The sequence below is a fragment of the Lycium ferocissimum genome, chromosome 1, assembly GCF_029784015.1.
Source record: "Lycium ferocissimum isolate CSIRO_LF1 chromosome 1, AGI_CSIRO_Lferr_CH_V1, whole genome shotgun sequence".
In the NCBI taxonomy this organism is placed as follows: domain Eukaryota; kingdom Viridiplantae; phylum Streptophyta; class Magnoliopsida; order Solanales; family Solanaceae; genus Lycium; species Lycium ferocissimum.
In genome coordinates this window covers 6,767,861-6,781,911 of record NC_081342.1, presented here as the reverse complement: position 1 = coordinate 6,781,911, position 14,051 = coordinate 6,767,861, and the positions used below count along the sequence as shown (strand labels likewise).

The following is a 14,051-nucleotide window of genomic DNA, read 5'->3' as shown; positions in this document are numbered from 1 at the left end:
AGAAAAAATAGTACCATACCTTTTTTTTTTTTTGTCTGTCTTAAAAAGAATGATATATTTTTATGTTAGAAACCATTTAACTTGAAACTTCCCCTTTTACCTTTAATGAAATGATTTAAATTCACACAAATATCTATGACTTGTTTTAGACTGCAAATTTCAAAAATCTTTCCTTCTTTTTTAAACTTCGTGCCTAGTCAAACTATGTCACATAAATTAGGACACATAGAGTACCTTTTAGTAATATAATTATGAAATTTTTCTTATAGAAAGTATTATAATTCAATTAATTGAAAATATCAATAAATTATTTTACTTAGTCCACTTCTCCCATATATGACTTTCCTGGTTTGGTTCTCCAATTAAAAAATTTGAAATACACCTTCTCTTACCGAGTTTCATGCCATCATCTCTTTCTACTCAACAACACTGAAAAACGCTTTCATGTGTTAGCATCTGTTGTAGTCTTAAATTTTTAATTATAGACCAACTTCATCATTTTAAGAAAATATGTGTATACGTTTCTTGACTGTTTATATTTCGTTTTCTTGATGTTACTCCTCATTATTTGTGTGAGACGTATGTGTCTAAACTTATTGGGTATAAGTTTTAAATCTTTTGGTTTTATAACTTCTTTAGCTGTTTTTATGTTCAATTTAAATCGTTATTTCTTTTTTCATGAATTTCTCTTCTTTAAATTTTCTCTAAGCATATCTTTATCATTTTCTGAACTTATTATCATTATTTGAATGTCCTCTTTTTTTCTTTTTTCTTTTTTTGCTTTGTCTCTTATTTCTTCACGTGGACCCCACCTTAATTTTTTTTGCAATTGTCTCCTAATTGTACACGTGGACCCAACCTTATTTTTTTTAATTTCTACTATTGTAGAAGAGTGGGTCCCACCTTAATTTTTTTAAATTATTTTAACTATATTAGAAGAGTGGGTGGACGACGATCCAACCCACTCTTCTAATATAGTGGAAATAGAAATATTCTTGAAACATTTTTTTTTTCTTTTCTTATAGCCATATGAATAGTATTAACACAATTTTAGTTTCTTATTATATAATTATAATACTCTTGTACTTTTTGCTCATATTTCTGCACCTCGTAGTATTAACTAAGTAATCTAATTAGATAAGGGTGAATTACGTATATATACATATTAAGGAGAAATATTTACGAAATGTGACGATAGTTTTCTATTTACACATAACATTACAAACCCTATAACAAACATACTTTTTTTTAAAAAACAAAATATTTTTTTTAAAAAAATTATTTTTTATTTTAATTTTTTTTAATTTTTAAAAAAATATTACTTTAAAAATATTTTTTTATTTTTATTTTTTTCGATAAAAAATTTATGTATGAAATGTGTATATCTCGCTCAAAGCTTGAAAAGTTCGCTCAAAATTTAGTGTATGAAAACTGTATGAAATCTGTATATCTCGTTCAAGGCTTAAAAAATTACCTCAAAATTGTATGTATGAAAACTGTATGAAATTTGTATCTCGCTCAAGGCTTAGGATTTCGCTCACATTTTCGTGTATAAAGTTCATGTTAGATTTCTCTAAAATTAATACAACTACAATAACATTGTATACAACTTTGATATAACATTCAAGACTTAAAATAATCGCTTAAATTTTTGTGTATGAAATGTGTATATCTTGCTCAAGGCTTAAAAAATTCATTGAAATTTTGTGTATGAAAAATGTATGAAATGTGTATATCTCGATCAAGGCTTAAACATTACGCTCAAAATTATATGTATGAGAATGGTATGAGATGTGTATATTTCGCTCAAGACTTAGAATTTCATTCACATTTGTGTATGAAAAACTATATTAAAAATTTTGCTTACACATACACATTTTATACATTTTTCATACAACTTTCATACACAAAAATTTGAGGTAATTTTTTAATCCTTTGAGCAAAAAAATAATTTTTTTTAAAATTTTTTTAAAAAAATATAAAATTGTTTTTTTTTAAGTTTAAAATAATTTTTAAATTTTTTTTAAATAAAATATTTTTTTAAATAAAATTATTATTTTAAAAATAAATTATTATTTTTTAAATAAAATTATTTTAAAAAAAATATTTTCTGAAAATAAAATAAAAAAATGAAAAATATATGAAAATCCGTCATGTTTCGTAAAATGTCGTTATGTTTTGTAAATAAGGAAAACTATTGTCACGTTTTGTAAATATTTCTCCTTAATATGTGTGTGTATATATATATATATATATATATCGTTATGTTTTGTAAATAAGGAAAACTATTGTCACGTTTTGTAAATATTTCTCCTTAATATATATATGTAGTTTTCCCATTAGATAATTTTAAGCGTTTTATAATAAAATATAAACAAAAAGTTAGGGAAAAAGGCAAAAGATGAACCCAGGAAAGGATATACGAATTTTTTGATCTAAAATTTATCATGCACACATATTTTTTACTCGTATTAAGTCTTTATACCATTCAAATGAATACATAACATATCTCTTCATATACATCACTTAATCATAATAAATAAAAATGATTGATGAAAGCATTGGATGTTTATAAGTTTTTAACTATCCTAAAAGAACATACCATTTCCTAAGGAATTTTACTACTCCTAAGGAGTATAATTTATTCTGATCGTGAGACTTTATACAGAGCCCACATTTGATAACTTATTTGAAAAAACGTTCAATATCACGACACTATAATCAACAATCAATAGTCATTTACTCATTTATGATCTCCTTTATCTTTGTGAAAAAAGAGTCAACCGTCCCATGACTCCCATCAAATGGAACATACTTCAACTAACTGAAATATGAAAGAGCTTAACATAACATGGGCAAACTAAACAAGTAAACAAAAGACAAAGTCCATTCATCTTCAAGCTTTCTACAACCAATTATGCACTATGAAAAATAATTATATTAAATATTTATTATATATTTATAATCATGATATGTGAGTTTTCTTGATTCTCTTAAAATGGAAAGAATAGAAAATACTTTTCCAGCAATTTCATGTTTTTATTTTTATAAGTAGATTCTTTTCTTCTTTTTCATGGTCATTTGATAGGAGTACAAATATTTGATTTAGGTGTTTTTAAACACTTCTGTAGTTTAGGCAGTACTTAAGCACCGCCTGAAATCTCTTCATCTTCTTTACCATTTAATTGAGTAATGAATTTGCATTGATTAGCTTATACGTTAGCAGATGGAATTAAATATGTAAAACCAACCGTGTTTGGAAATTTCAGAAGTTAGTGTAAAGTTTACTTTTATTGCAAACGATATGGGTTAGTATCGTTACAAAAATTTAAGCAGTAGTGGATATAGATGATTTAATTTACAACAAGGAATATGAAAGGATGTCTTTCCCTTTTAATTCAGCAATGAATGTAATAATTATTAGACTTATTAATAGAGTAATTTTATTTTTCAGCAAATATTTTGAGGGGAATATAACAGAAAAAGCTCAAAAATTGAGAAAAAAAGAGAAATATTAATGGAGACCATAAAGAAGTGTCACGTCACCTTATTTATACTTAGCTTTATAATATATTGATTTGATATTATTGATGATTGATTGATTGATTTAACAAAAGCATGCACATGCCTCCTTGGAGAACTAAGAAATCCGGCCTTCTGATTTAATATATGTAAGATAAGGCTGTTTTAATTACTTGTTTTTTTAATAGAAATATTATAAATCTTACTTTGGTAATCAACTTAATTTTGTTTCTTCTATAATCAACTTATTTTTTTTAAGAAAATAAATAACCAAATATTCTTGAAAGTGATTGATATTCTTATAATGTAATTTTGTTTAGTTGATTTTCAACGCTTTTATATCTTTAAATTACACTAAATAAATATATGACCACTTTATTTCCAATATTGATTATCTTAGCAGTAACATATTTTCTATATGGGAAAAAGGGAAAAATAATAAATACCGTGAACATCAATTTCAAGTAAGTGTTGAGTAGATATATATAATCCGAATTTTCTTTTACTATGATTGAGATTGTTTGAGAATAACGTGCAACTGCACGTTTATAGAGACTAGTTATATTAAAAGCACGAATGACCTTAGAAATATTGATTGGACTTTTTGCCTTTTATTAAAATAAAAGACTATATAATAGAAAAAATTGTCATTCACTATTTTTCTCAAATTATTATTTAATTATATTTATAATAGTCATTTAATTATCCCCTAATATTTAAAAATAAACATTTAATTACATACCTGAAAATTTTAAGCTCTTGCCATATTTTTTAGGTTTAGGAGTCTTTTTATCCACGGACTGCACGAAAAAATTTCACCATCGGTCAGTAATTTTAACTGCGGCCAGTAATTTCAACCACTTCGTTTTAGACTTCCGCTTCTGCTATCGAAAAACAAGTAAGTTTTCTGTGTTACGATATACACAACTATCTAATTTGTTTAAATTAACACTTTCCAAGTAGAGATTGGATTAATTAGAATTGGTATTGAATCTACAAATTAGATAGGTTTGGATTGGAGTTAAATGATTTTCTTGCGGTAACTCCAATAAATTAAAATTTAATCTTTTTCCTTCATATGTTTATGTTATTAATTTGATGCATTGTGCATATAAATACATATGCACATTATTTTGTTTATCAAGATTCTAATCGTTAAGTTATCTAGATTGTAGGATTTAATAGATTAGACAGTGCTAAATTGATAAGATTTTTTTTTTTTTGATAATTTGAAATGAAGCAATACACACATATTTTTTTGCGATTGACGTGATGCACATGTGCAATGCACGTACGGTTAAACTAGTATATTTAAAGACATGTACCACATATTGATTCTTTTACAATATATGCATATCGAATTTGGTAAATTGCTACCTATCCGAAACTCCATCAAATAATGATAAATAAATCACAATTTAACAATATTTAGCAAATACTTCTTCGTTTTATCGTTTTAGAATATATACTAAAAGAAGAGAAGGAAAATCGATTTAAATATTTTCTTTCGAGTGAATATCAATATTTTGAAATAGAGTAAGATAAATAAAAAAAACACGGACAATACATTGAAGTTGAAAGAAATATCACACCTAATCTCCATTTTTGGCAATCTTGTAGATTGAATTATACATTTAAGCTTAAAAGCATATTATACATTTGCTACACAGAATTTAAATGAAAGAATGGGGTTGGGAGGAGGGGTGATACACTAATTAACGCAGGGCGAATATTGTGAATTTCACAAATTTGAAGGGTGTTTAGATCCTTTTCCCTAATTTAAATTATATACCATGTAAATATAATGAACTTTTACAATGTTAGTGTAGTTTAACCAATAATAGCAAGCTAGTTAGATTTGTTGTCCAAGTAACAAGCAAAAACTTACTTATTTCCCGTGTTTACACCAAATGACATCAACTTATCGTGATTAAATATAAAGAGAGGTAAAAATAGTCCTAATCAATTAACTACTCCCCTTCATTTAAAAAATAAATGAATATTAGAAGTGTGACACACCTCTTAAGAAAGTTAATTAATGACATTAATAAAAGGGTAATTTGTCAATATTACCATTTTACTGTCTTAAAACTTTTCTTAAAACAAGAGATAGTCAATTTTGGGAGTAGGAAAAACAATTAGAGAGGTAATTTTGAAAAAAGTAATTAATACATCTTTGGACTTCGTAAAATTCATTTATTTTGGAAATAGAAAAAGTTCTACAAATTCATTTATTTAAGAATGGAGAGAGTATAATTAAGTGATAATAGTTCAAAATCACACTCATTCATAAATCCTAAATGTAAGTAAATTACATCAATAACCAATTGACATCACTATACACAAATTATCTAAACTAATATTTGGTTGTATAACAAATTTTAATATCGTCAATATATCAACTTAAATCCCTCCTTTATCAATAATCAAATAAAAACGAATCATTAAAAGGGTAATTAAATAAAAAAAGTCAGTGGTTGAGTGAAAAGGTAAAAGATTAGACAGTAAAAAGGATTATGTCGCAGTAATTCTGTTACTTTTCGTTGCCGTGCTCTGAAAAATTTAGATATAACACTGTACCAATAAAACAAGATATTTATAAGATAATTTAATTTGTATTTTACATAACTAACTAACTTGTTGTGTGAGACTTCTTTTAATATCACAAATTCATTTGATTCAAAATTTGTGGGCCCAAAAGTACAAACTTTGGACTCACTAATTGGTAAAACAAAAAAGAGTCTCGCATAACTTGTGTGAATTGTGTGTGCTACAAAATAAAGTTTCTCTAAATTTGCCTTTCCTAGGTATATTTTTGTACTATTACTTAACCATAGTAATTCAATTACAGTTAAAAGTTAAATTGTTTGATTTGATATAGACATCAAGAATGAAGAATTTGTTTGTCACCATTGTTGAAGAGAATGTTGAGAAATTGTCCAAGAGTTTCTTGAAGCTCAAGTAAAAGCTTTTCCAAAAGGTGTTGTGATTATTCATTTAAGTTATGGTCCACAAGAGTTTTTTTTTTTATTATGAAATTTTAAGGTAAAAAAAAAAATGAATAATTTATTTGTTTGTTGTTTTGGGATTTGTGGGGCTATTTCTGCAAAAACCTAGTGGGGTCAGTGTTTGTAATGGGGTTATAACCCATTGATATTAGATTAGTTAAAATGGCTTCATGCATGAAAAAATAAAAGGCTTGATAGAATAATGCTTTAGTTTTTGAAATGTATTTTGGGTTGTTGTTTCAAGCTTATAAAAACCCAGAAGTAAGAATATTATTGTTGATCTTTTTTTTTTTTTTTTTTTTTTTTGTTGGCAAAATATTCATAATAAAAAAATATTATAGTAGACGAGTTTCCTGTTAGTATAATTTTTTTTTGGGTTGCTTTATTTTGCTTGTTTGAGGCTGTGCCATTCTCTCTTTTTTCTTTGTGTAAAAAGTAGTTTTTGTGGGCGTTTGGATATAAGAATTGTGAAATTTGAAAAAAAATAAAATAGTATGTTTTAAAGTTGAAAAAAGGTATTTGGAAATTAGAGTTGTGTTTGGACATGAATATAAATTGCAGTTGCTTTTGAATTTTTGTGAGTGATTTGAAGTGGAGTTTTTCGAAATCCGGAAAGTTTCATATTTAAACTTGAAGTTGAATTCCCAAAAATTGTAACAACTCTATGTCCAAATAGTTTTCCGAAATAATATTCCAGAAAAAAGTGAAAGCTACCCATGGCCAAACGGGCACTTTGTTTTCAAAGTGAAATATGATTCAAAAATTGGAGTTGTTTTTCAATTTTTATGAGTGATTTGGTGTGAAAAAAGTGAAAACAACCTTTGGTGCTTTTCGAATTCCGGAATTTTACTACTAAACATGATTTCTTGAATTCAACACTGGAAAAAAGTAAAAAATATTCATGGCCAAACGGCCACTTAATTATGTTTTCAACACGCTTTGTTGTCTTGCGGGTGTCTAGTCTTTTTCATAAGACAAAAATGTGTTAATTCTGTTGAACTCCGGACTAGAGTGTGTTTGATATCACGTTGAAGTGTATAACCATCTCATTAAAGCTGAAACTGTTGGAGAGAAAACACTTTATTTACTACTTAATTATATTTTTAACACTATTACTATGTGGTATGTAAATAGTATTTTTTCCGACTACAAATGTGTGATTTATGTACCTTCTTAACATATTTTTTAACTGTGTAGATTTTTATTTAAAATATATTAAGAGATGGATGCCTTTATACTCCAAACTCTTCCTGTTCGTTTCGGGATGGAGGTAGTAGTAAAAGGAGTTTTGGAAGCAAAGTTGCTGTTAAAGAGAACTTCAAACTTGTTTTTACAGGTTGAAGATGGGATCTAGTTTAACTTCATAGTAATCTTGTATGGGCAGGGGCAGGTAGTAGTTGTTAAAGAATAACATGGAAGTAAGTTATTGAGACACAACTTAAGTGGGGACTTAATTTCTGTTAAACTGATGTCCTGTTGTTGATATATGGAACCATGCAACTGTCATGGGGCTAATTTGTACCATTCCTTGTAGATTTTTAAAAAATTTCCTCAACAATGTATCTTGGAACACCCATTAGCATCTTTTCTTGTGACAATTGGGTGTTATCTTAGTAATATTAACATTGCAAATTGGGAATAAAAAACTCTTCTGGTTAGTGGTTAGTGGTAGGAAGATGTGTGATACAACAAAGTTTGACAAGTAGGGACTACTTATAATCCCCATTCCCTCTGTCATATCTCTTGGATTGTAGAGAAGATGTTGGCTGATAAACAATAAATACTAGTAATAGAGGACTTGGTGAAATGTGGGGAACAATTCTGCCACTACATTAATTTGTATTTTGGCTGATGAAGTGATTATTATGCAGTCAACCCTTTTCTACTGTCTCCTATGTTATTTGGACTCTCCTAAAATGTCATTGGGTGCGTGTCAGATCCTTCAAAAGTAGTGTATTTTTGGAGGATCCGACACGGGTGCGGCAACACTTTTGAAGAGTCCGAGTAACTTAGACTGTCTCACACCGAGCTCTATTAGGATTTTCTGGAATGATGAAGTATCGGCTTGATGCTTAACTATGTCATACAGTCTGTTTTTCTATTGATGTAGCATTTGATATAACCAACATTCTGCACCTCCTATTAGCTTCCGAAAGAACTGCTAGGAGTCCTCATAAATCTGTACTAGATACTGTTCTACATGGATTGTCATCTAGTAAGTTAATAAACAACAAACAAAACAACAACATACCCAGTGGATTTTATTAGTATGCTATGCTTAAATTTTATCCCAGTCATTGTGTTGGTGCTTTTTCTTGTTTATGGTTGAAATGGAGATGTAATGTTTTTTCTCCTTTTTTTTTTTCGCATTCAAAGGAAGAAGCTATACCTCAACGGGCCCTCATTGAGCCCCTTCAAGCTCTTCATTAGTAATATAAAAATGGCTCCAAGGAATCCGAAAGTTACAAAGGCCTATGAGGCAATGAAAGTCTTTGGCTATACTGCAAAAGATGTGAAGCCAGTGTTGAATAACCTTCTGAAACTGTACAACAAAAACTGGGAGCTTATTGAAGATGAGAACTATTCTGCCCTTGTGGAGTCTATTATAGACAGCAAGAAGTCAAAGGTACTGTTATTACTTTTGATTCAGTGCTTATTTCCATTGTCCATAAGCACATGATACCCCTTGCAACGTGTTAATTCTTTCTATAGATTATGTATGGTAATATTTGTGTCTATCTTGAGATCATGCACAAAGAATAAAAGGGGCCGTTCATTCATCTTCACATCTTTCCTTTCAATTTCCAATGAGAAGGCATGTCATTATAGTTTTCCTGATGATCAGGTAAGGCATTTGGTAGATGAGCCGGAAGAAGATGAACCACCGCTGAAAAGATCTAGGCTCAGCTCCCAGGGAAATAATTCTTCACCTTACGATCCCAGCCCAAGTGCTGACACATGTACTTCAGAGTTGCAGATTCCCAGCAAGCAGAAGATGTCTGAGTTCACTACTGAGTCTTACGAAACCGAGGATGTTGAATTGAAGCCTCTTTCTCTCTTGAACCATCATCAGCGCCAAGGCAAGAAACGGAGTTCTTCAGAGGCTTCTCCTGTTTCGGAGTGGGCTAATGACATTGTGGTACTTTCTGATGATGACATGGAAGGACCTTGTGCTCTTTCAAATCCTGCTGTGATTCCCAAACGAAGACTAACTTTTAATAGTAGCCCGGAAGAGCCAAATGTTATGGGTTCAACTGATGCATCCAACCAAGGTGCTCTGGTTGAGTACGACGTTAGTGATTCTGTGCCCCTCAACGTGCCATTTTCTGATAACCTGCCAGGTTTTGATGTTCCCCTTGCTGTTGTCCCTTCAGGTATTCCTTCCATGTGTAGAGTTAACTGTTAATAATATCTTTCTGTTTCTCTTCCCAGACACGGTTTAATACTTGGAAAGTGTTAATGGAGTGTTCTTTAGTTAGAGTTCGGCTACCCATTCTGTTGATATTCTCTAGATGCAACAACAACATACCTAGTATAATCTCACAAGTGGGGTCTGGGTTGATATCTTCTGGATGGATTTTACTTTTGAAGTTTCTTTTGACTGTCATGTACACTTGTTTTGGTGATTGCATACTAAATCAGAACGTGAATATATTAAAGATTGACTAAAAGGAAGAAATAGAGGAGTTAACTTGCTAACGTCAATAACTATATTCTAGAAGTTAATCTGTTGTCTGAAAGCCAAACAAAGACAGCTAAGTCAAACTGCTATATTGCAATCCTTTCTCCAGTGATATACAATTCTTCTTTTTGAAAGCTTCAATGATTACAAATTTTCTGAGGGCAAATTCTATGAATTTGTTCTCGTTCTAGTGATCTTCTTTGAACAAATCAAAGATGTGAAATCATATTTATATAAATGCTTTCTACAAAAAAGCTACATCTTCCACTTTTGATTGAGCTGGAAAAGCTAATCTCTTCTTTTCTGTTATGACATTGGTTTAAGACTGATTCAGGCTTTTTCTTCATATTATGTGGGTTATAATTTTCAATTAATAAGTCAAATACATGTCAGCTTTATCTTTCATACAAGCTAGCCATGCAGAGATTCTTATGTTTTACAGTAATTCTATATTAGTTTCTGCTCATAGTAAGCCCAACTTTGATATTTTGGTTGATGAAAAGGAAAAAGCTATGTGAATGAAGAACATGCAGATTTGTTGAATCAGATCGTAAGTTCTTTTCTTTTTGTTGGTAAAACCACTGGGAAATTGTATCTATGGGTAAAATCGTACGTCTGGAATTTTGAATCTTTTTTATTTGTATTTCCTTCCTGTTGGTTTTGTCAAATCCTCAGTCTTACCAAAATGTGAATGTTATCTAAATATTTGGGTACAGAAGGAAATGAAGAAGGTGCAACAAATTCATCACGTCTAGATATTGCTTCCTCTTCAAAAGGGGAGGTTAAGATCTCGTTTGTCTATAAGCCAAATTCCTCCTCAGACTTTTGTCCACCAAGTTTAGATGCAGTCTTAAAGCGGATGGAGGAAAAGTATATAAAGTCTTACGGATTTTCTCAACCTGGTTTTGCTCTGTTGAGGTTGATGGAAAATCTGTGTGAATGCTATCTGACAGCTGGCACCAAGGCCAGGGCAGCAAATGAGCCATCAGTAGAGTCTCAGAAACTTCATCCAGTAGGTTTCAAATTGTCGAATCTTGTCAAAGTCGTACCTCAAATTCCAAAATTTCCAGCTTCAGGAAATAGGGATATAATCTGCCATATGGTGAATTTTAACGGTACTAGGATTTACGGTGCTGAAAATGACAAAACTCTTAAGGTCCTTAAACTCCTTGGGCCTCCAATGATGAACAATTCAGTTTCTGCTTATTATATTGAAGACATTTCCATTGGTCAAGAGGAGCACAAAATTTCGTTAATTAATGAATTCAGCCATGAGATTCTTCCAGTCTTCAAGTACATACCAAAAAACGTCATTTTCCAAAATGCATACGTCAAGTTTCTCCTTGCTCGTATATCAGATGACAACTGTTGTTCAAGCTGCAGCGGGGATTGTTTGTCTCAAGATATACCCTGTGCTTGTGCTGGTGAAACAGGGGGTGAATTTGCCTACACACCAGGTGGTTTGCTCAAGGAAAAGTTTCTCGAGAATTGCATCTCAATGAATCGTGAACCCCAAAAGCATGGTTTAGTATATTGTCAAGACTGTCCCCTTGAAAGGTCTAAGAACAATAGCATTTCTGGCCTGTGCAAGGGTCATTTGGTGAGGAAATTTGTCAAAGAGTGCTGGCATAAATGCGGCTGCAGCAAGGGATGTGGCAATCGTGTTGTTCAGCGTGGCATAGCAGTTCCATTACAGGTTAGAAAAAATATTGCAAATTAAGGGTTTCGTGTATGACCACTTTGTCTCTTTTTGAACATAAGAAGGAGATTGTTTCAGTAATAGACTTATATGTCATTTAAATTATTGGTCTGGGAACACATAATAGTTGATTGTGGTTGAACTATAATTCTATGTTGTATATATTATTTTTCGCTATCTTGTTGTGATAGAAATGGTACTTATCTGATATATCCAAAAAGAAAAAAAGAGAGTTTTTCTGCATGATCAATACTTTTGAAGAAACCTAGAGTAGTAAGAAACTATTTGACACATTCTTATCTACATGTCAGGTGTTTATGACAGCTGATGGGAAAGGTTGGGGGCTCAGGGCACTGGAGGATTTGCCTAGAGGTGCTTTTGTTTGTGAATATGTAGGTGAGATAGTGACCAACACAGAGTTGTATGAGCGAAACACCCAAACTGCTGATGAGAGACACACATATCCAGTTTTGCTAGATGCAGACTGGGGTTCGGAAGGTGTCCTGAAGGATGAGGAAGCACTTTGTTTGGACGCAACTTCCTATGGCAATGTTGCAAGGTTCATTAATCATAGGTTAGTTTCTAATTCTCATCCTTGCCTCTTCGTGGTTGCCTCTCTCCATTTCCTTCTTCTCTCCTCTTTGATTTATCCGGTGATAGATGGTGTGTACACTTTTTCTGCATAATATTCATAATATTCATGTCCACCAGCTGTTACCTAATGAACAAACAACATGACCAGGAAGGTAATAAATAATATCATGTTCGCCAATTATGCTTCTCGCCTCTCGGAATGAAAATATATGTCGACTCCCTAATAAAATTTATATTTACACTCATTTTGATTATGACTTTTTGAGTAGGTAATTAATATATCAGGAGTCATGAGAATGTGTATAGTATCATCAATCATGCATTGAAGATAACAATGTCGTCATATTTACTTCTTCAGCATCACTTCTCTATTCTTCCCTGCAACTCTTCACTGCTTTACCCCCTATATCTCCATCTGAATGCATGCTGTAACTTCACTTGATGCTTGGAATTAATATTTTTTCCCTCACTCTTTCAGTGTATCTGTTCTTTGTTTCTATTACTTTGGTCCTCAAATTTGAAAAGAGGGGTGATAGGTAAACATTGGATGCAACATCATATCTGGCATGTAGAGATGTTATAATCAATTGATTCCTTTTGTTCGTATGACTTTCTCTATGAAATAAATTTGGCATGGAATGAACCACCAGTCGAGCACCATTACAAGTTCCCGTTATTCTTCTTTGCGTGATCAAACAACTCGTTCTTTGCATTTATTGTTTCTAAGAATCACATTTATGTGGAACAAAAGTTGTTGCTTCTTTTTCTCTTCCCAATGTGGACTGAAACTAATCACATTGTAATTTTATCTTGGTCAGATGTTATGAAGCTAACTTGATTGAGATCCCAGTTGAAGTAGAGACTCCGGATCATCACTACTACCATGTACTTGTTATCTATCTTTCTTTTCAAGCTGTTTGAAGTACCCTTCTGTTATTTAGAAATCCGTGGAGTATCTACATCAAGCATCTTTTTTTAATGTCACTGCAGGTGGCTTTTTTCACTACAAGGAAAGTTAATGCTTTAGAAGAGTTAACTTGGGTAATGCCCCCATCTATCTTGAACATCATGACTTTAGAACTTTCTCATTTTAATGTACAGGAAGCATGAGCTAAGTCAAAGATAAGTGTAATTTCTTTTTAACTAGCTGTTGACTTTGACTAAAGAATCTTTGTAAATATGAAACATTGCAGGATTATGGCATCGACTTCACTGATCATAGTCATCCAGTGAAGGCTTTCAAGTGCTGCTGTGGAAGTAAAGTTTGTCGGGACATCAGTCTTCGGTGAAATTATTTAACAAGTATATTGCTTCTTGTACAGTTCTACCTATCAGCCTTCAGTACATTGAAATGTTTATTAGGTGCTGCATTTGTTATAGAATAGAGTAACTGAAGCTATTGTTTCACTTCAAAAACCTTGCTGATTGTCAAGAAGCACTATTTTGTTTTTCGGGAAAAGAACAGCTGATGTTAACTATAGAAAAAAGAACTGCTGATGTTATGTACTATCAATTGGTGAAATTGCATGAGTACGTTGGAAAAACA

The 14,051-nt window shown here is 31.2% G+C and overlaps 1 protein-coding gene across 1 annotated transcript; it reads left to right on the top strand.

The window, feature by feature from the left end:
* Positions 1–8,958: 8,958 nt before the first annotated feature.
* LOC132068209 (probable inactive histone-lysine N-methyltransferase SUVR2) lies at positions 8,959–14,051 on the top strand. Its single transcript, XM_059461730.1, has 7 exons — positions 8,959–9,156; positions 9,376–9,904; positions 10,929–11,908; positions 12,223–12,485; positions 13,324–13,390; positions 13,496–13,546; positions 13,699–14,051. The coding sequence occupies exons 1-7, from the start codon at positions 8,971–8,973 to the stop codon at positions 13,792–13,794; spliced, it is 2,172 nt and encodes a 723-aa protein (XP_059317713.1). The 5' UTR covers positions 8,959–8,970; the 3' UTR covers positions 13,795–14,051.

Bases quoted from the DNA above. Each gene is read 5' to 3' on its own strand.
- LOC132068209 (XM_059461730.1), top strand. From the start codon at position 8,971: ATGGCTCCAAGGAATCCGAAAGTTACAAAGGCCTATGAGGCAATGAAA. The intron at 11,909-12,222 runs GTTAGAAAAAAT...TCTACATGTCAG, and splicing joins GCATAGCAGTTCCATTACAG to GTGTTTATGACAGCTGATGG. The intron at 13,391-13,495 runs GTACTTGTTATC...ATGTCACTGCAG, and splicing joins CGGATCATCACTACTACCAT to GTGGCTTTTTTCACTACAAG.